Raw genomic sequence first — 22,309 nt, 5'->3', positions numbered from 1 at the left:
GCCTCCAGTAAAGGAGCATTCATAACTTCTGGTGGCAAATCGTTCCACTGGTTAATTGTTCTGATTGTCAGGAAGTTTCTCCTTAGTTCCAGGTTGCTTCTCTCCTCGGTTAGTTTCCATCTGTTGCTTCTTATCCTGCCTTTCAGGCGCTTTGGAGAATAATGTGTATATGTGTTTGTATATATATGTGTGTGTGTGTATATATATATGTGTATAGATATGTGTGTGTATAGATATATATATAGAAGCACGAAGCCGAAAGCACCAGCCTGAAGATGACGAATGAGACTTCGTCGAAACGTCGCCAAGACACTTCCAATTTTACGTGGGAGAAAACCCGAATAACCAAAGACCTACATATATATATATACCATCTACCAGAAGAAAACACACACAAACCGCTATCTACACGTTCTCTCACACCACCACCCAGCACAGATCAACTCTGTAGCCAAGACACTCATCTCCAGAACAAAACGCTTAGCTGACGAACAACACCTAAAACCCGAACTACACACTCTCACCAATGTACTAACATCCAATGGATTCCATAGAAATAAGATTACAAACCTAATCCAAAAAGAAACCCCCACTAAAATCCAAGACAAAGAACAAGAAAACGGCAAAGCCCTCCTCCCATACATAAAAGGCACCACAGACAGAATCAGTAAGATCCTCCATAAACACAACATCAAAACAGCATTCTGCACAAACAGAAAAATATCCACCATCCTTAGAAACCCCAAAGATAAAATTGAATTAGAAAATCAAGGAGTATACGAAATCCCATGCACCACTTGTCCCACCACATACATCGGACAAACCAACAGAAGAATAAGTGCACGCATTGAAGAACATAAGAACTCAGTCAAAAAAGAGGAACCAACATCTTCCCTGGTCCAACACCTTAAAGCCACAGGACATGAAATTGACTTTAAAAATACCAGAACCATTGCCAAAAGTGAACATTTTAATAACAGAATAATCAGAGAAGCCATCGAGATAGAAAAACGCCCACACAGCATGAACAAGCGAGATGATACCTCCCGCCTACCAGCCATTTGGAAACCTGCCCTTATTGACAAACGACTCCCTAACCCCAAAATCTTAAACCCCTCTGCAACTCAGACTAACCTGAGCACAACCAAACAGAACACTCCCCCAGCCAATCAGAGCACAGCCAAGCCCCTAACCATTCAGAACACACCTCCACCCAATCAGAACACAGCCAAGCTCCCATCCAATCAGTTCATACCCTCACTGGCAGTTAAAAGGAAGAAACAGCTAAAACCACACATTGCTGCTCAAAGCAAGAAGCTAAAAACACCAGCCTGAAGATGACGAATGTGACTTCGTCGAAACGTTGCCAAGACACTTCCAATTTTACGCGGGAGAAAACCCGAACAACCAAAGACCTATATACAAATACCCGCGAAAACCTCAGAAAACATATATATATATAATATATATAATATATATATATATATATATATATATAATATATATATATATATATTTGTTTTCTGAGGTTTTCGCGGGTGTTTGTATGTAGGTCTTTGGTTGTTCGGGTTTTCTCCCGCGTAAAATTGGAAGTGTCTTGGCGACGTTTCGACGAAGTCCCATTCGTCATCTTCAGGCTGGTGTTTTCAGCTTCGTGCTTCGAGCAGCAATGTGTGGTCTTAGCTGTTTCTTCCTTTTAACTGCCAGTGGGGGTATGAACTGATTGGGTGGGAGCTTGGCTGTGTTCTGATTGGGTGGAGGTGTGTTCTGATTGGTTAGGGGCTTGGCTGTGCTCTGATTGGCTGGGGGGTCATTAAACTCCTCCAATCCATACATGAAGCAAACTGACACCCTCCATGAAGAGGAGGCACGACCACGAACGCAAAGCCAAAAAATAGCAAGGCAGCCCAAAATATTAAACCCCTCTGCAACTCAGACTAACCTGAGCACAACCAAACAGAACACTCCCCCAGCCAATCAGAGCACAGCCAACCCCCCAGCCAATCAGAGCACAGCCAACCCCCCAGCCAATCAGAGCAGGAACTTCCTCATTCTCGATCCTCCATCCAGCTCAGGCAGGAAACCCTATACCATTTCAGACAAAGGGCTGTCCAGTCTTCAAAACTTCCAGTGGTTAAAATAACCTCACGGCCTCAACTTTTTCACTTTTGCACATGAAGAACTAGCCATTTCTGGAACAAGAAATCGATCAAATCTGCAAAACCAAAGTCCGGAGTTTCTTTCTCTCTTTATTTTTTTTCGTCCCAGGTACAAAATCCAGAAGCGATTTCCAAATTAAAAAAGAAAACATAACAAAAGATATTCTCCCTTTTGAACAATTTCACCATGTCTGCTTTTTTTTTTCTTCCTGGCGGCGCAAACCCCGTCTACAGGCTGTCCTCACCTTACGACGGTCTGTTTAGTGACTGTTCACAGTTAACAACAGCAGGGAAAAAGGGGATTTGCGACCCGTTTCTCCCCGTTACGACCGTTGGCAACCTCCCACCTGGTCACGTGATCGAAATTCGAACGCTTGCCAACCGACTTGTACTTATGACGGTCGCCATGTCTCCTCCTCTCACGTGATTTCCCTCCTTTGGCGGACCTTCAGCCGAGGAAAGTCAGTGGGGAAACGAGATTCGCTTAATAACCGGGCGACCCGCTTAACAACGACGGCCGAGAAGGTCGTAAAGCGTTGAGAAAGTCACGCGGCAGAGGTCCCCCTTAAACGACGGAAATTTGGGGCCCGGTTACGGTCGTAAGCCGAGGACTACCCGTATTCGTGTTTTCACTTAAGAATCTTTATATACTATCACTGTTTATGGAGGTGCTTTTTTCCAAGGGGCAACTGGACTTCCGTTGTTTTTCTTTGAAGACGTTTCGCTTCCCATCTCGGAAGCTTCTTCAGCTCCGACTGGATGGTGGGGAATGGAAAGACTTATACTCCTTTCAGAGAGCTGGTCATTTGCATTTCTTTTAGAGAGTCGTTGAGGCCACTTGGAGCTTGACCTGTGTCCTCAGTTGTCCCAAAGGTGCATTTTCAAGAGGGAGCTGGATTTTCTTTGTTTTTCTTTGGTTTTGCTTCTCATCCCGGAAGCTTCCTCAGGTTCTGACTGGATGGTGGGGAATGGAAGGATTTATACTCCTTGCAGACAGCTGGTCATTTGTCTTCTTTTAGAGAGTCGTTGAGGCCACCTGGAGGTTTGTCTCAAAAGTGCTTTTTCAGGACTTCCTTGTTTTCCTTTGAAGACGTTTCGCTTCCCATCCCGGAAGCTTCTTCAGCTCCGACTGGATGGTAGGGAATGGAAGGATTTATACTCCTTGCAGACAGCTGGTCATTTGCCTTCTTTTAGAGAGCCGTTGAGGCCACCTGGAGTTTTACCTATGTCCTCAGCGTCACCTGAGCGGTGCAAATCACATCCTCTATCTCCAGTCTACCACACAGTCCTTTCAGCAGTTCCACGCCAATTTGCACCACTCACGTGAGCCTGAGGACACAGACAAAACTCCAAGTGGCCTCAACGACTCTCTAAAAGGGTGCAAATGACCGGCTGTCTGCAAAGGAGTATAAATCCTTCTATTTCCCTACCATCCAGTCGGAGCTGAAGAAGCTTCTGGGATGAGAAGCGAAACATCTTCAGAAGGAAAACCAGAAAGTCCAGTTGCCTCCTGAAAAAGGGGCAACTGAGGGTCTCAACGACCCTCTAAAAGGGTGCAAATGACCGGCTGTCTGCAAGGAGTGTAAATCCTTCCATTTTCCCCATCCTCCAGTCAGAGCTGAAGAAGCTTCTGGGATGAGAAGCGAAACGTCTTCAGAAGAAAAAAAACAACACACGGAAGTCCTGGGGGAAAAAAAGCACCTTTGCTATCACCCGCTTATATTAACAAAAGTGGCTGTCGTTTTTTTTTCAAATCCAAAGCCTGCAATCCTTGATCTCGCCTTTTCTCCTCCTCCAGAAGCCGGAAAAGAAGAATTTGGGGAGATGGTGGAGCTCCTGCAGCAAAGCAGCGCCATCCTTGGTGTACAAAGTCCAAGTCGCCACCGGGAAGCTCTGGGGTTCGGCCACCTTCAACTCCGTCTCCATCACCCTGGTGGGCTTAAAGGGGGAAAGCCCCAAGCAGCTGCTGGATAAGACCGGGAAGGACTTCATCCCCGGGGCGGTGAGATTGGGACCCTGGGCTCAGGGGGGGCGGTGGGGGGGGAGGCCATCTTTAGGGTTTCCAACCAAATTCTATTCTATTCTATTCTGTTTCTTATTCTATTTATTTCTTAACCTATTCTATTCTAATTTCTTACTCTATTTCTTATTCTATTCTATTCTGTATTCTATTCTGTTCTAATTTCTTATTCTATTCTATTCTATTCTAATTTCTTACTCTATTTCTTATTCTATTCTATTTCTTATTCTATTTCTTATTCTATTCTATTCTATTTCTTATTCTATTCTATTCTATTCTGTTCTATTCTAATTTCTTTTTCTATTCTATTCTAATTTCTTATTCTATTTCTTATTCTATTCTATTCTATTCTATTCTGTATTCTATTCTATTTCTTATTCTATTTCTTATTCTATTCTATTCTGTTCTATTCTAATTTCTTTTTCTATTCTATTCTAATTTCTTATTCTATTTCTTATTCTATTCTATTCTAATTTCTTATTCTATTCTATTCTGTATTCTATTCTATTTCTTATTCTATTTCTTATTCTATTCTATTCTGTTCTATTCTAATTTCTTTTTCTATTCCATTCTAATTTCTTATTCTATTTCTTATTCTATTCTATTTCTTATTCTATTCTATTCTAATTTCTTATTCTATTCTGTATTCTATTCTATTCCATTCTATTCTATTCTACTCTATTCTACTCTATTTCTTATTCTATTTCTTATTCTATTCCATTTCTTATTCTATTTCTTATTCTATTCTATTCTGTATTTTATTATTCTATTCTATTCTATTCTATTCTATTCTATTCTATTCTATTCTATTCTATTCTCCAACAGACCCTCTCCTTCCCTTAGGTGGACAACTACGAGGTCCTGAGTGACCGTGACCTTGGTCCCCTGCTTTTAATCCGGCTGCACAAGGAACCGTATCAATTTTTCCCGGAGGACCCCTGGTTCTGTGACTTCGTCCAGCTGACCACGCCGGATGGCCAGACCTTCCATTTTCCTTGCTACCAATGGCTCGAGGGCTACCGGACCCTGGAGCTCAGAGAGGGGACAGGTGAGATCATCCAGTCCATCCCCATCTTGGGAAAGAAAAATAATAATAATAATAATAATAATAGTAGTAGTAGTAGTAGTAGTAGTAGTAGTAGTAGTAATAACAACAACAACAACAACAACCCTGAAAGAATCCCATAGGAGCTGATAAAGATGTACAGGCAGACCTTGACTTACAACGGTTCGGTTAGCGACCATCCAAACTTAACCACGGCACTGGAGAAAGCGACTCACGATGGTTTTTCACACTTAACGGCCGTTGCCGCCTTTCGTGTGGTCACCTGATCAAAATTCTAGATGCTTGGCAAGCGACTTGTATTTATGACGGTCGCAGCGTCCCAGGGTGTGTGTGTGTGTGTGTGTGTGTGTGTGTGTGTGTGTGTGTGTGTGTGACGTGATCCCCTTTTGCGCCATGTGTTTCACTTAACAACTGGAGTTTATGGTCGTAAGTTAAGGACTAGCCGTATGTTGGGAAGGAGAGAAGCAACCTAGAACTAAGGAGAAATTTCCTGACAGTGAGAACAATTAACCAGTGGAACAGCCTGCCTCCAGAAGCGGTGAATGCTCCAACACTGGAAGTTTTTAAGAAGAGACTGGACAGCCACTTGTCCGAAATGGTGTAGGGTTTCCTGCCTGAGCAGGGGGTTGGACTAGATGACCTCCAAGGTCCCTTCCAACTTTTATTATTGTTATTACTATTACTATTATGGGATGCCTTATTTTATATCTCCGGTGACAACTCTGCCAGGTCTTCTGTGCTGAGACGGAAACGTGACTCAGATCTTGAATTTGATCTTCCTAAATCATCCCCTTTTTTTTCTGACCCATCACTGTCCACTTTTTAAAAATTTATTATTATTATTATTTTTAAAAAAATCCATTTCTACATTGAACCGTGCGTTGTCTAGGTATACAAGTATTCAAATAATCATCGCATTCATACTAATCTTATCAAAATACATTCATATACTAGAAAATAGCAAAATCAAATTATTAAAAACAACATGACCCGCATTAACATTAGTTATAGAGCAATCAAAGTATTTACTAATCCGTTATCAATCTCGCTCACTTAATCCTCATAATTCTCATGTTTCCAACTTTCTAACCTCTGTTTTGAAACAAGTCCCATGTCATGGAATAGTCCGTTTCTTCTTTTTTCTTTGATTTTTAATGTTAAGCATCCATTTCTGCGCATTCCAGTATGTTTTCAATTATATAATAATAACAATAATAAAAATAAAGTTGGAAGGGACCTTGGATGTCATCTAGTCCCACCCCCTGCTCAGGCAGGAAACCCTATACCATTTCAGACAAATAATAATAATAATAATTATTATTATTATTATAATTATAATTATAATAACAACAACAATAACAATAAAATAAATAAATAAATAAATAAAGTTTGAAGGGACCTTGGAGGTCATCTAGTCCAACCCCCTGCTCAGGCAGAAATCCCTATAACATTTCAGACAAATAATCATAACAACAACAACAACAACAACAAAGTTGGAAGGGACCTTGGAGGTCATCTAGTCCCCCCCCCTGCTCAGGCAGGAAACCCTATACCATTTCAGACTAATAATAATAATAATAATAATAATAATAATAATAATAATAATAATAATAATAATAATAATAAATAAAGTTGGAAGGGACCTTGGAGGTCATCTAGTCCAACCCCCTGCTCAGGCAGGAAACCCTATCCCTTTTCAGACAAATGACAATATTCTCCTCTCCACTTTTGAGGAATAGGAAGGTTTTTTCCCCCACCCCCCCAGAGTTAGCCACACCCCTTGTTGGTGGATCTGAAAACCCTAGCGGAAATGTGTGCACGATTCGAATCCAGTGCTGAGGACATTGTCCTTCCTTTTTTTTTTTTTTTTTTTTTGGTCTCCCCCAGGCAAATTGATCTGTGATGATGGCCAGAACGCCTGCCTCCTGGGACACCGGACGAAGGAGCTGAGAAGCAGGCAGGACACCTACAGGTAAGGCGTTCCGGAGCCATTTTGTCTTTTTTTTTTTTTTTAAACCGTCCCTTCTATTCCGACACAAGAGACTTGCACACCGGAGCACGCTCACACCCCCACGGCACCCCCAACACACCCCAGCCCTCCTCTCTGCCAACAGTCTTGAAAATAGCCTTTCCGCAGAGGTGTGTCAACGTGACTTAGGCCTGTGTGTCTCTAGATGGTTGGTTTGCCCGTTTGCTAAGTATTAAAGAATGTTCTTTTTTAAAAAAAACCCCTAACCCTAACCAGTGGTTCTCAACCTTTTTAATGCCGCGACCCCCAACCGGTCGTAAGTCGAGGACTACTCCACCGGTCGTAAGTCGAGGACTACTCAACTGGTGCAGCACCGTCTGCAGAATGGGACTTTTGGCGGGCTCGGCAGGGCAGAGACAGCCTGGACCATTCCTATTGGCTTTGGAAAGCCAATAGAATTAGACTCTATTCAAGAGAGTCTATTCGATTGGCTTTCAAAAGCCAATAGAATCAAAGGGAGGAGCACAGCTAAGGAAAAGGGGGGGGAAAATGGCGGACTGCGTTGTTTGGCGACCCCCGTGAAAGGGTCGTTCGACCCCAAATGGGGTCCCGACCCACAGGTGGAGAACCGCTGCTCTAAACCTTAATTATATGATTAAAGCTGCAACGGTCACATTTTCTTGCGGTCTCCACTTTCTTTCACCTTGTTCTGTTTGGTCCTGGAAGTCTTGCCGTGAAAACTGTGCTGAACGTGAATTTAATCTCTCCCTTTGAAACGCCAGGTGGGCTGAATTCGCCCCCGGCTTGCCTCGGTGCTTTGTGGTGGAGACCGTGGATGAGATGAACACCAACATCAAGTTCTCCTTAACCAAGATGAGCACGTTCATGGTCCGCTCCAAACTGACGTGAGTCCCAGGGAAGCTTCGGGCAGCTCCGGGATGGGACGGGGAGACCCTGGGAGTCCCCCTCTGGGCTGGGTGGTCTCCTTGCAGACGTTTCGTGACCCAACTAGGGAACCTCACCAGTGCTGGAAGGGAGGGGGGGGTCTGCAGGGGGGAGGAGGAAGAGGAGGAGGTGAGGTCCCTGGTGCTCTCTGAGCTGGCTGGTCTCCTTGCAGACGTTTCATGACCCAACTAGGTAATATTATCAGAGCTAGAAGGATGGATGGAAGGAAGGAAGGAAGGAAGGAAGGAAGGAAGGAAGGAAGGAGGGAGGGAGGGAGGGAGGGAGGGAGGGAGGGAGGACTATGGGGTCCTTGGTGCTCTCTGAGCTGGCTGGTTTCCTTGCAGACGTTTCATGACCCAACAAGGGGACGTCATCAGTGCTAGAAGGGAGGAGGAGGAGGAGGAGGAGGAGGAAGAAGAGGAGGAGGAGGAGGAGGACGACGACGACTGTGGGGTCCTTGGTGCTCTCTGAGCTTAGCTGATTTCTTGCAGACGTTTCATGACCCAACTAGGGAACATCATCAGTGCTAGAAGAGTTTGCAGGGGAGAGGAGGAGGAGGAGGAGGAGGAGGAGGAGGAGGAGGAGGAGGAGGAGGAGGAGGAGGAGGAGGAGGAGGAGGAGGAGGAAGAGGAAGAGGAGGAGGACAACGACGACTGTGGGGTCCTTGGTGCTCTCTGAGCTTGGCTGATTTCTTGCAGATGTTTCATGACCCAACTAGGGAACATCATCAGTGCTAGAAGGGAGTGGGGTTTATGGAGGGAGGAGGAGGAGGAGGAGGAGGAGGAGGAGGAGTAGGAGGAGGAGGAGGAGGAGGAGGAGAATTGCTGTGGACATCTTGCTGCTCGCTGAGCTTGGTGGTTTTCCTCGCAGACATTTCATGACCCAACTAGGGAACGTGATCAGTGCTAGAAGGGAGGGTGAGGTTTGCTCTCTCTTTATATACCTGTGGCTCCCGTAGGCCTAAAGAAAGAATCACCCAGACTTCTCCCACCAAGGCCGACAGGGGAAGCCTTTGCACTTACCCTTACTTCCTCCTTGCTGAAGAAAAAAACGGTTCGCCCGGATCTGGCGACATGAAGGGCGACCCGGATTCACTCCGTCTCCCTTTCTCTTTCGATCCTCAGGCGGCTGGAGTTCAGGCTAAAAGGCTTAATGAACTACCAGGAATCCTGGAAAAAACTTGAGCACATCCGCAAGATTTTCTGGTTCAACAAGACTTTGGTTTCAGGTTGGTATCCGAGGAGGAGGAGGGCAACGAAGGAAAAATACGGGATGTCCACGGATACAGGGAGTGGCTAAAATGCGTGGAAGAAACACGGGGGCCATGTAGAGAACGCGGAGCTCCAGAATTGAGGGGCTTCAAAGGTGGGTGGATTTCCGCTCCCAGAATTCCCCAGCCAGCCATGCTTTAAGATGGACTTCAACTCCCAGAATTCCAAAGTCAGCCTGCTTTAAGACAGGTGGACTTCAACTCCCAGAATCCCTGCTTTAAGCTTCAACTCCCAGAATTCCAAAGTCAGCCTGCTTTAAGAGGTGGACTTCAACTCCCAGAATCCCTCAGCCAGCCTGCTTTAAGAGGGGTGGACTTCAACTCCCAGAATTCCAAAGTCAGCCTGCTTTAAGAGGGGTGGACTTCAGCTCCCAGAATCCCTCAGCCAGACTGCTTTAAGACAGGTGGACGTCAACTCCCAGAATTCCAAAGTCAGCCTGCTTTAAGAGGGGTGGACTTCAACTCCCAGAATTCCCCAGCCTGCCTGCTTTAAGATGGGTGGACTTCAACTCCCAGAATCCCTCAGCCAGCCTGCTTTAAAAGGGGTGGACTTCAACTCCCAGAATTCCAAAGTCAGTCTGCTTTAAGAGGGGTGGATTTCAACTCCCAGAATTCTCTAGCCAATCATGCTTTAAGATGGGTGGACTTCAACTCCCAGAATTCCAAAGTCAGCCTGCTTTAAGATGGGTGGACTTCAACTCCCAGAATCCCTCAGCCAGACTGCTTTAAGACAGGTGGACTTCAACTCCCAGAATCCCTCAGCCAGCCTGCTTTAAGACGGGTGGACTTCAACTCCCAGAATCCCCCAACCACTGTGGAAAACATTAAACTATTGAATATTGAACTTTAGTTGACTCAAGCTTATGCCCAAGCATCTAAATCAATTAAAGTTGAATGTTAAATTGGAGCCCAATGAGGGTCAACAGAATTCAGGAGCTGGAGGTGAACCATTTGCGGCAACTAATGATTCTAAGCTCATGACGCCCTTAATTCCACCTCCAGCTCGGCCTGCTCTTTTTCTACGTGACACTGACAAAATCCCAGAATTCATCCGAGATAAAATGGACGTGCAGAGCCTGGTCCTAGTATTAGAAAAGTAAGGTGGCCATCTTGGACGTGGTGAAAGGACAGATAGTTGTAACACTGCAACTTTGGCTTACTAATAGAATAACAGCGTTGGAAGGGACCTGGTCCAACTTGTCGGTCCTCCCTTCTTCACAGTCCATCATCTGATCTTCAAGATCTTCGGGGCGGACTTCGTGATTCGTCAGGAAGTCACCCCCTTTTTGCTTTCGATCCTCTCTTGACTCTCCAGAGTACGTGGCTGATCACTGGGAAGAAGACACCTTTTTTGGCTACCAGTATCTGAACGGGGTCAACCCTGTGGTGATTGAGAAGTGCACTGAGATCCCGGCCAACTTCCCGGTGACCCAGGAAATGGTCGCCGAGTCCCTTGGAAAATCAACCACTCTCTCGGAAGAAATGCAGGTGACCGGGTGTGGGTTTCTAGCTTTCTCTTGTGAACTGTAGTTGCGTTTCCCCAAGAATCTCACTAAGGTTGGGTTGACCTAGGGACGTTCTCAGTGAAGGAACTGGGGAATCTCCAAGGAGAATCAGTAGAGGGAAGTTGGTGGTTGCGACTCCACTCCCGAAGCTACCATCTTGACCTTCTGAATTTTCTGAAGCCATCGTCTTGACTGCTGAACTTCCTGAAGACATTGTCTTGATCTTCTGATCTTTCTGAAGCCATCCTCTTGACTTCTGAACTTCCTGAAGACATTGTCTTAACCTTCTGATCTTTCTGAAGCCATCCTCTTGGCTTCTAATCTTTCTCAAGCTCCCATGTTGACCTTCTGATCTTTCTGAAGTCATCCTCTTGACTTTTAATTTTTCTGAAGCTCCTATCTTGACCGTCTGATCTTTCTGAAGTCATCCTCTTGACTTCTAATCTTTCTGAAGCCCCTATCTTGACCTTCTGATCTTTCTAAAGCCATCCTCTTGATTTCTAATCTTTCTCAAGCTCCCATGTTGACCTTCTGATCTTTCTGAAGCCATCCTCTTGACTTCTGATCTTTCTCAAGCTCCCATATTGACCTTCTGATCTTTCTGAAGCCATCCTCTTGACTTCTAATCTTTCTCAAGCTCCCATGTTGACCTTCTGATCTTTCTGAAGCCATCCTCTTGACTTCTAATCTTTCAAGCTCCCATGTTGACCTTCTGATCTTTCTGAAGCCATCCTCTTGACTTCTGATCTTTCTCAAGCTCCCATATTGACGTTCTGATCTTTCTGAAGCCATCCTCTTGACTTCTAATCTTTCTCAAGCTCCTATGTTGACCTCCTGATCTTTCTGAAGCCATCCTCTTGACTTCTAATCTTTCTGAAGCTCCCATGTTGACTTTCTGATCTTTCTGAAGCCGCCCTTTTGACTTCTAATCTTTCTGAAGCATTTTGACCTTCTGATCCTGTCCCCGTGGACACACATAAACATCTCCTTTTGTGGGCTGCATTTTGACCGTGAAGGTTAGCTGTTTTCCAAACGATAGCAAGGACCTCCCTAACTTCTTTCTTTCTTCTGTTTAAAGAAGGGGAACATCTTCCTAGTGGACTACAAGATCCTTCAAGGCATTCCGACCAACTTCATCGGTGGGGAACAGCAGTATCTGGCCACGCCTTTGTGCCTCTTCCACCAGAGGTCATCTGGGGATCTCGTACCCATAGCAATCCAGGTAAACCAACTTGGATTAATCCAACTTGAGAGAGAGAGAGTTGGGTGCACTGAACCTTGACCCAGCTCCTTGCTCATTCATTTCTTCTTCTACGTTTATCATTCTTTCTTTTTCTTCCTTCTCTCAGCTCAGCCAAGTCCCCGGTCCTGAGAGTCCCATCTTCCTTCCCAGTGACCCACGCTGGGATTGGACCTTGGCTAAGATGTGGGTCCGCAATGCCGATTTCCACGTCCACCAGAACATCTCCCACCTGTTGAAGACCCACCTGATGGCCGAGATCTTCACCATGGCTACGCTACGGCACCTCCCCATGTGTCATCCAGTTTTCAAGGTATGGACCGTTTGCTGTCTCACATGAGTTTTGATGCAGATCAACAAGAACATGGTCACTGTATTCCTCTAGTTTCCCCATAATGCAATGTTTTTTGGGGGGGGCAGTCCGCAAAACGAATACAGTTAAGCTTAATGCGCAAATTGATATAGAATAGAGCTGGAAGGGGCCTTGGAGGTCTTCTAGCCCATATGAAATAATGAGGGACACCCTATTCAAATAGTGGACCCAAATAATAATAATAAAACCATAGCAAAAAGAAGATAGGGCCAATAATGCTGGGTGCTTTGGGTCCAATCCCCAAACAGCTGGAGCATTACTGGAACACCATCAGCACTGAGAAAATCCCCATTGGTCAGTTGCAAAAGGCAGCTTTGCTTGAACGGCGTTGACAAAATCCCCATCAGTCAATTGCAATAGGCAACTTTGCTTGAATGGCATTGACAATATCCCTATTGGTCAATTGCAAAAGGCAGCTTTGCTTGAATGGGGTTCACAAAATCCCCATCGGTCAATTGCAAAAGGCAGCTTTGCTTGAATGCCATTGACAACATCCCCATCAGTCAATTGCAAAGGGCAGCTTTGCTTGAATGCCATTGACAATATCCCTATTGGTCAATTGCAAAAGGCAGCTTTGCTTGAATGGCGTTGACAAAATCCCCATCAGTCAATTGCAAAGGGCAGCTTTGCTTGAATGGTGTTGACAACATCCCCATCGGTCAATTGCAAAGGGCAGCTTTGCTTGAATGGCGTTGACAAATCCCCATCGGTCAATTAAAAAAGGCAGCTTTGCTTGAATGCCATTGACAACATCCCCATCAGTCAATTGCAAAGGGCAGCTTTGCTTGAATGCCATTGACAATATCCCTATTGGTCAATTGCAAAAGGCAGCTTTGCTTGAATGGCGTTGACAAAATCCCCATCAGTCAATTGCAAAGGGCAGCTTTGCTTGAATAGCGTTGACAAATCCCCATCGGTCAATTAAAAAAGGCAGCTTTGCTTGAATGCCATTGACAACATCCCCATCAGTCAATTGCAAAGGGCAGCTTTGCTTGAATGGCATTGACAATATTCCTATTGGTCAATTGCAAAAGGCAGCTTTGCTTGAATGGGGTTCACAAAATCCCCGTCGGTCAATTGCAAAAGGCAGCTTTGCTTGAATGGCGTTGACAACATCCCCATTGGTCAATTGCAAAGGGCAGCTTTGCTTGAATGGCGTTGACAAAATCCCCATCAGTCAATTGCAATAGGCAGCTTTGCTTGAATGCCATTGACAACATCCCCATCGGTCAATTGCAAAGGGCAGCTTTGCTTGAATGGCGTTGACAACATCCCCATCGGTCAATTGCAAAAGGCAGCTTGACTCAGAAGGGCTGACATCCCATGACAAGACCTTGGTCACCATATCACAAAAAAGATGTTAAGAGTTTGGAAAAAATTCAGAGAAGGCCTGGAGACTAAAACGTACGAAGAACAGCTGCAGGACTTGGGGTTGGCTAGTCTAAAGAAAAGAAGAAATAGGGGAGACATGATAGCAGTGTTCCAGTATTTGGGGGGGCTGCCCCAAAGAAGAGGGGGTCAGATTGTTCACCAAAGCACCAGAGGGAAGGACGAGAAACAATGATTGGAAACTGATCAAAGAGAGAAGCAATCTGGAATTAAGGAGAAACTTCCTGACAGTGAGGACAATCAACCAGTGGAACAGCTTGCCACCAGAAATCATGGGCGCTCCGTCACATTTTCAAGAACAGGCTAGACATTCACCTGTCTGAGATGGTGTAGGTTGTCCTGCTTGAGCAGGGGGTGGACTAGAAGACCTCCAAGGTCCCTTCCAGCTTCTACTCTACTCTACTCTACTCTACTCTACTCTACTCTACTCTACTCTACTCTACTCTACTCTACTCTACTCTGCTCTACTCTACTCTACTCTATACTCTACTCTATATTCTGTATTCTATTTTATTCTAACCATTATTATTCTATTCTGTTCTGTTCTATTGTTCTATGTCCTTTCTTGACAGTGAGAACAATAAAAGAGATTGGACAACCATTTGTCTGAAATGGGTTAGGGTCTCCTGCTTGAGCTGGGGGCTGGACTAGAAGACCTCCAAGGCCCCCTTCCAACTCTGTTCTTCTGTTCTTCTGTCCTGGAGAGTGTGTTCCACCAAGAACGTTCCCCATTTTGTTCCTCAGGAATTGATCTCCTTCAGATCTTGTCCCTGTCCCCATCTCCCTCTACTTCTTGAAGGTGCAAATCCAGGTTTTCTGCTCACCTGGCAGGTCCAGGTACCTCCACCTGCTTTCTGCAATTTGGTCTGTTGGTCACACCAAAGGGGTGTCAGATACCTTGCAACGCCCTCTCCGTTGACCTCCTTCGTCTCCGCCAACCTTCTCCGACGCGACGACTGAGGGCCTTAATCGCTTTCCCCCCCCCCCTTGTCCTCCGCAGCTCCTGATTCCTCACCAAAGATACACACTTCAGATCAACATATTCGCCAGGATACGGCTGATCAGGAAAGGTGGCATGATGGATCAGGTAAGGGGGACTTTCTGGGTCAGTTTTCTCTACCTGGTCTGTTTTCACCTCTGCCCCCTCGCCGTTCCTCCCCTTTACGGATTCTGCAAGCGGCCGACGCCTGGAGTAAACTTTGCGTTCCGTCAAACGTTTATTTGAATACAGCGATGTTTGCAAAGAAAGGCATCTTGGCAACAATATAAATCAGAATTAAGGCCCCTGTCCAGCCAAAGTAAGCCTCAAATAAAGCACAGGTAATCCACGACTTATAGCCATTCATTCAATCAATCAATCAATCAATCAATCAATCAATCAAAATACAGCTGGAAGGGACCTTGGAGATCTTCTGGTCCAACCCCCAGCTCAAGCAGGAGACCAGGCCTAGACCATCTCAGACAAAGGGCTGTCCAGTCTCTTCCTAAAAACCTCCAGTGATGGAGCACCCACAACTTCTGGTGGCAAGCTGTTCCATTGGTTAATTGTCTTCATTGTTAGGAAGTTTCCCTTTAATTCCTTAATTTAACAACAATTCAAAGTTACAACAGCACTGGTAAAACCTCCCAGAGCCACTCAATGAGGGAGATAGATGATAGATAGATAGATAGATAGATAGATAGATAGATAGATAGATAGATAGATAGATAGATAGATAGATAGATAGATAGACAGACAGACAGACAGACAGACAGAGATAGAGAGACAGAGATAGAGATAGATGACAGAGATATAGGGATGTTGACGATAATAAGATAGAGATATAGATAGATGATAGATATATATATATGGATTATAGATACAGATAGATGATAGATGTATATAGAGATATATAGATGATAATAGAGAGACAGAGAGATAGCAATAGATAGAGATAGATGATAGATATACTGTAGAGATATATAGATGATAATAGATAGAGAGAGATAGATGATAATAGATAGATAGATAGATAGATAGATAGATAGATAGATAGATAGATAGATAGATGGATGGATGGATGGATGGACGGACAGACAGACAGACAGACATATAGAGAGACAGAGATAGAGATAGATGATAGATAGAGAGATGGAGATCTATAGATATAGATAGATGATAAATAGTTCAGACAGACTGACAGACAGACAGGCAGATAGATCTGGCCGGCAGGTAGATAGGTAGACATAATGACTTAGAACTGGTCCCTACACTTAACCACCATCAAGCATTCCCAACGATCCTGTGATCCAAGTTCAGGGGCTTGGCAACCGACACGCCAGTATTTATGACGGTCGTAGCGTCCCACGGTCAGGTGCTTCACTTTGGCAATCTTTTGACAAGCAAAGTCAAGTGGGGGGGGGCACTCCAGTTTCGCTTAACGACTGCGTGAGTCGCTTAACCGCTGCAATGATTCGGTATACACAACTATAGCATAAAACTCGCTTAGCCGCCATCTTGCTTAAAACAGCAGAGATTTGGGGTCATGACTCCCGCCTTCTCCGTCTTCCAGGCCACCTCGGCTGGATTCGAAGGCATCGGCCCCTTGGTGAGCAGAGGAGTGGAGCAGCTGACTTACTCTTCCCTCTGCCTGCCGGAGGACATCAAGGCCCGTGGAGTGGAGTCTGTCGCCAACTATTATTACCGAGATGACGCCAGCACGCTGTGGGCTGCCATAGAGAGGTGGGGCCTGGCCTTGGGTTGGACACTCGCTGAAGTCCCAGATAGAATGGAATGGAATGGAATGGAATAGAATAGAATAGAATAGAATAGAATAGAATAGAATAGAATAGAATAGAATAGAATAGAATAGAATAAGAATAAGAATAAGAATAAGAATAAGAATAGAATATGGAAAGAGTAGAATAAGAGATAGAATGGAATATGGAATGGAATATGGAATGGAATGGAATAGAATAGAATAGAATAGAATAGAATAGAATAGAATAGAATAAGAATAAGAATAGAATATGGAAAGAGTAGAATATGGAAAGAGTAGAATAAGAGATAGAATGGAATATGGAATGGAATGGAATAGAACAGAACAGAACAGAACAACAGAACAGAACAGAACAGAATAGAATAGAATAGAATAGAATAGAATAGAATAGAATAGAATAGAATAGAATAGAATAGAATAGAATATGGAAAGAATAGAATATGGAAAGAGTAGAATAAGAAATAGAATGGAATATGGAATGGAATGGAATGGAATAGAATAGAATAGAATATGGAAAGAATAGAATAGAATAGAATAGAATAGAATAGAATAGAATAGAATAGAATAGAATAGAATAGAATAGAATATGGAAAGAATAGAATATGGAAAGAGTAGAATAAGAGATAGAATGGAATATGGAATGGAATGGAATAGAACAGAACAGAACAGAACAGAATAAGAGATAGAATGGAATATGGAATGGAATGGAATGGAATAGAACAGAATAGAATAAGAATAAGAATAGAATTGGAATTAGAATTAGAATTAGAAAAGAATTAGAATAGTATACTGGAACTTTCAGCTCCTTTGGAAAATAAGTTGACCCCCCCTTCTTTGGGGCAGCCCCCCAAATACTGGAAGACTGTTATCCTGTCTCCCCTAGTCCTTCTTGTCTCTAGAACTAGCCGAACCCAAATCCTGTAGCCGTTCTTCATACGTTTTGGTCTCTAGACCTTTTAGTCTCCAGGCCTTGGATCATCTTCGTTGCTCTTCTCTGAATTTTTTTTTTCCAAACTCTCAACCTCTTTTTTGGGTTATGCTGACCAAAACTGGCTCCAGTATCCCAGGTCTGGCCTCACTAGGGTTTTACAAAGCGGTGCTAATACTTTGCGTGATCTTGATTCTCTGCCTCTGTTTAATACCACCCAGGATTGTGTTGGCTTTTTTGGCTGCTGCCGCACGCGGCTGGCTCACGGTCAAGCGATCGTCCACTAGGACTCTGAGGTCCCTCTCACCATGGCTGTTTTTTTGACCCAGGTCTCGCTCGAAACCTGAACGTGGACCTTTGTGTTTTTTTCCCTGAAAACCCAACATATCTGAGGGACTCTCCGACTTGGTGGAAAGCTTGTCTTAGAAGACCCCTCCCCAACTCGTCTCCTTGTCTTCCAGCTTCGTGGCGGGCTTCGTCCGATATTACTACTGGAATGACAGCCGGATCCGAGGTGACTCCGAGCTGCAGGCCTGGATTCGGGAGATCTTCAAGGAAGCGTTCCAGAGCCAAAAGGCGTCAGAGGCTCCCTCGTCACTGACCACTGCGCAGGAGCTCACCAAATTCTTGACCATGGTCATTTTTACCTGTTCGGTTCAACATGCTGCGGTCAACAGCGGGCAGGTGAGAACCAGCCTACCCTAGATAATAAAATCACAGAATAACGGAGCTGGAAGGGACCGTGGAGGTCATCTAGTCGAACCCCCTGCTCAGGCAGGACACTCTAGACCAGTGGTTCTCAACCTTTTTAATGTCGCGACCCCCCAACCGGTCGTAAGTCGAGGACTACTCAACCGGTCGTAAGTCGAGGACTGCTCAACTGGCGCAGCACCGTTTGCAGAATGGGGCTTTTGGCGGGCTCAGCCGGGTAGAGACAGCCTGGACAATTCCTATTGGCTTTGGAAAGCCAATAGAATTAGACTCTATTCAAGAGAGTCTATTCTATTGGCTTTCAAAAGCCAATAGAATAAAAGGGAGTAGCACAGCTAAGGAAAAGGGGAAAAAATGGTGGACTGCGTTGTTTGGCGACCCCCGTGAAATGGTCGTTCGACCCCAAATGGGGTCCCGACCCACAGGTGGAGAACCACTGCCCTAGACCATTTCAGACAAATGGTTGTCCAGTCTCTTCTTCAAAACTTCCAGTGTTGGAGCATTCACAACTTCTGGAGGCAGGTTGTTCTACTGATTCATTGTTCTAAGTGTCAGAAAATTTCTCCTTAATTCCAGGTTGCTTCTCTCTTTGGTTAGTTTCCCTCCGTTGCTTCTTGTCCTGCCTTCAGGCGCTTTGGAGAATAGCTTGACTGCCTCTTCTTTGGGGCAGCCCCTCAAATACTGGACTACTTGCAGATCATGAAACCTATGCAAGAAAACAACCCAGCTCAGACAGCACCGAGGACTCCATAATTCAACCCTGAGCTACAAAGATGTTCTCCTCCCGCTATTATCGCGTCTAAGTCTGGACGGTTTTCAACCCTCTCCCCTTCCTTTGGGGTCTCCAACCTGGAGCGTGTGGGCCCCGAATTTCATTAACAACCTTCATTCATAACAGAGAAAGCCTATCCAGTGTAATATCTGTGGTAAGGCCACACTTGGAATCCTGCATCCAGTTTTGGTCTCCACGATGTAAAAAAGATGCTGAGACTCTAGAACAGTGGTTCTCAACCTTTCTAATGCCGTGACCTCATAATACAGTTCCCCATGTTGTGATGACCCCCAAGTGGGTGTGGCCACCAATAACAGGGAGTAGGACAGCTAGGGAAAAGGGGAAAAAATGGCGGACAGCGTGGTTTGGCGAACCTCGTGAAATGGTGGTTCGACCCCAAATGGGGTCCCGACCCACAGGTTGAGAACCACTGCTCTAGAACAGTGGTTCTCAACCTGTGGGTCGGGACCCCATTTGGGGTCGAACGACCATTTCACGGGGGTCGCCAAACAACACAGTCCGCCATTTTTCCCCCTTTTCCTTAGCTGTGCTCCTCCCTTTTATTCTATTGGCTTTTGAAAGCCAATAGAATAGACTCTCTTGAATAGAGTCTAATTCTATTGGCTTTCAAAAGCCAATAGGAATTGTCCAGGCTGTCTCTGCCCTGCTGAGCCCGCCAAAAGTCCCATTCTGCAAACGGTGCTGCACCAGTTGAGTAGTCCTCGACTTACGACCGGTTGAGTAGTCCTCGACTTACAACCGGTTGGGGGTTCACGGCATTAAAAAGGTTGAGAACCACTGCTCTAGAAAGAGTGCAGAGAAGAGCAACAAAGGTGATAAGGGGACTGGAGGCTAAAACATACAAGGAATGGCTGCTAGAATTGGGTATATCTAGTTTAATGAAAAGAAAGATGAGGGGGGACATGATAGCAGTGTTATAGTATCTCAGGGGCTGCCCCAAAGAAGGGGGAATCAAGCTATTCTCCAAAGCAGCTGAAGGCAGGACAAGAAGCAACGGATGGAAACTAATCAAGGAGAAAAGCAACCTAGAACTAAGGAGAAACTTCCTGACAGTGAGAACAATTAACCAGGGGAACCACCTGCCTCCAGAAGCGGTGAATGCTCCAACCCTGGAAGTTTTAAAGAAGAGACTTGACAGCCATTTGTCTGAAATGGGATAGGGTTTCCTGCCTGAGCAGGGGGTTGGGCTAGATGACCTCCAAGGTCCCTTCCAACTTTATTATTATTATCTTGCAATTTGGCCTCTGAACTTTGCCATGTTTATGGGGAAATCTGCCCTTATCGCGCAGGCTGGGCGTTTCTGAGGTCTGCTCACCTGCCCTCTCTCTCGTTCTCAGTTCGACTTCGGGGCTTGGATGCCAAACGTCCCCCCAACCATGAGGAGACCCCCGCCCAGCGTGAAGGGCTCTGCCTCTCTGGAGAGCATCCTCAGGACCCTCCCGCCAGTCAACATTACTTGCATTGCCCTCTCTTCCCTCTGGCTCCTGAGCAAGGAAGCCGGGGATCGGGTAAGTAGCAAGGAACCCGATGGAGAAGGGAAGAGATTTCAAGATATCACGTCGTTGTTTGTATGTATGCTGAGAGCTTATGCAACGGAGACAAATTCCTTGTGTGTCCAGTTATGTGAAAGAAAGAGAGAAAGAGAGAGAGATAGAGAGAGGGAGGGAGGGAGGGAGGGAGGAAGGAAGGAAGGAAGGAAGGAAGGAAGGAAGGAAGGAAGGAAGGAAGGAAGGAAGGAGAGAGAGACACACACAGAGACAAAGGAAGGAAGGAAGGAAGGAAGGAAGGAAGGAAGGAAGGAAGGAAGGAAGGAAGGAAGGAGAGAGACACAGAGAGAGAGAAAGAAAGAAAGAAGAAAGAAAAAAGAAAGGGAAAGTAGAAAGGAAAGAAAGAGAGGAAGGAAAGGGAAAGAGAAAGAAATAAAAGAGAAAGAAAAGAAAGGAAGAAAGAAAGGAATGAAAGAAGGAAAGAAGGAAAAAGAAAAAGTAGAAAGGAAGGGAAGAAGGAAGGAAGGAAAGAAAGAAGATAAGGAAGGAAAGAAAGAAAGAGAAAGAAAGAAAGAAAAAAAAGAGAGGAAGTCAGAAAGAAAGAAAGAGAAAGAAAGGAAGTCAAAAAGTAAGAAAAAACAAAGAAAGAGAAGGAAGGAAGGAAAGAAAAAGAAAGAAAGAAAAAGAGAGGAAGTCAAAAAGAAAGAAAGGAAGGAAGGAAGTCAAAAAGAAAGAAAGAAAACAGAAAGAAGGAAGGAGGAAAGAAAGGAAAGAAAGGAAAAAAGAAAAGAAGAAGGATGGACGGAAGGAAAACAGACGAAAGGAAGGCAATGGGAATGAGAAGAAGGAAAGAGGGAGGAAAAGGAAGGAAGGAAAGAAGGAAGGAGGAAGGAAAGAAAGAGAAAGAGACCCCTTTTAAGGGTCTTTTTAAGGGTCTCTCACCTGGAATCCCTTTTTTACTCATCCGTAGATCAAGAGACATTATTCTAGTTTTTGTCTAGGAAATGCGAAGGGAGCACAGGCCGTCCTTCAGGGCGTGTGTTGTGCTGCTGACGCGTTTCTCCGCTTCCCTCCCTCCCAGAGACCGCTGGGCTTCTACCCAGACCGCCATTTTGTGGAAGAGGAGCCCAAAAGACTCATGCAGGCTTTTCGGACACGCCTGGCGGACATTTCCGAGCAGATCAACCAGCGGAACCAGGCGCTGGCTCTCCCCTACGATTACCTCAACCCCACCTGCGTGGAGAACAGTGTCTCCATCTAGCCTCACCTGATTGGCCCATCCAGCAGGATCCTTTCAGGAACGACAGAGTTGGAAGGGACCTTGGAGGTCTTCTAGTCCACCCCCCTGCTCGAGCATGACTCCTTATCCTATGGCTGTCCAGTCTCTTCTTCAAACCCTCCAGGGATGGAGCATTCACAACTTCTTGTGGCAGGTGGTTCCACTGGTTCATTGTCCTCACCATTACGAAGGTTCTCCTTAGTTCCATGTTGCTTCTCTCCTTGATTAGTTTCCACCCGTTGCTTCTTGTCCTGCTTTCAGGCGCTTTGGAGAATAGCTTGACCCCCTCTTCTTTGGGGCAGCCCCTCAAATGTTGGAAGACCGTTATGTCACCTCTGGTCCTACTCTTCATCGGACTAGACCAAGGGGTCTCCCAACATGGCAACTTTAAGAGTTGGGGACTTCCAGAATTCCTC

At 45.2% G+C, this 22,309-nt stretch overlaps 1 protein-coding gene across 1 annotated transcript in view; it reads left to right on the top strand.

Annotated features, from left to right (window-relative positions):
- The window catches only part of LOC120305738 (polyunsaturated fatty acid lipoxygenase ALOX15B-like), a 34,127-nt gene extending 12,086 nt beyond the window's left edge, over positions 1-22,041 (top strand). The window contains exons 5-17 of the mRNA XM_039337991.1: positions 3,958-4,161; positions 5,023-5,227; positions 7,133-7,217; positions 7,997-8,119; positions 9,284-9,387; positions 10,745-10,917; positions 12,013-12,156; positions 12,284-12,487; positions 14,937-15,023; positions 16,489-16,658; positions 18,085-18,307; positions 20,465-20,635; positions 21,696-22,041. Coding sequence (XP_039193925.1) covers positions 3,958-4,161; positions 5,023-5,227; positions 7,133-7,217; positions 7,997-8,119; positions 9,284-9,387; positions 10,745-10,917; positions 12,013-12,156; positions 12,284-12,487; positions 14,937-15,023; positions 16,489-16,658; positions 18,085-18,307; positions 20,465-20,635; positions 21,696-21,875 — 2,073 coding nt within the window. The 3' untranslated portion in view covers positions 21,876-22,041. The remainder of the gene's footprint in view (positions 1-3,957; positions 4,162-5,022; positions 5,228-7,132; positions 7,218-7,996; positions 8,120-9,283; positions 9,388-10,744; positions 10,918-12,012; positions 12,157-12,283; positions 12,488-14,936; positions 15,024-16,488; positions 16,659-18,084; positions 18,308-20,464; positions 20,636-21,695) is intronic.
- Positions 22,042-22,309: the final 268 nt, after the last annotated feature.

The sequence above is a fragment of the Crotalus tigris genome, unplaced genomic scaffold (assembly GCF_016545835.1).
Source record: "Crotalus tigris isolate CLP2741 ecotype Arizona unplaced genomic scaffold, ASM1654583v1 scf7180000017690.20705106771:4171800, whole genome shotgun sequence".
In the NCBI taxonomy this organism is placed as follows: Eukaryota; Metazoa; Chordata; class Lepidosauria; order Squamata; family Viperidae; genus Crotalus; species Crotalus tigris.
Note: the sequence above shows the minus strand (reverse complement) of the source record. Positions and strands in the feature narration are given on the sequence as shown.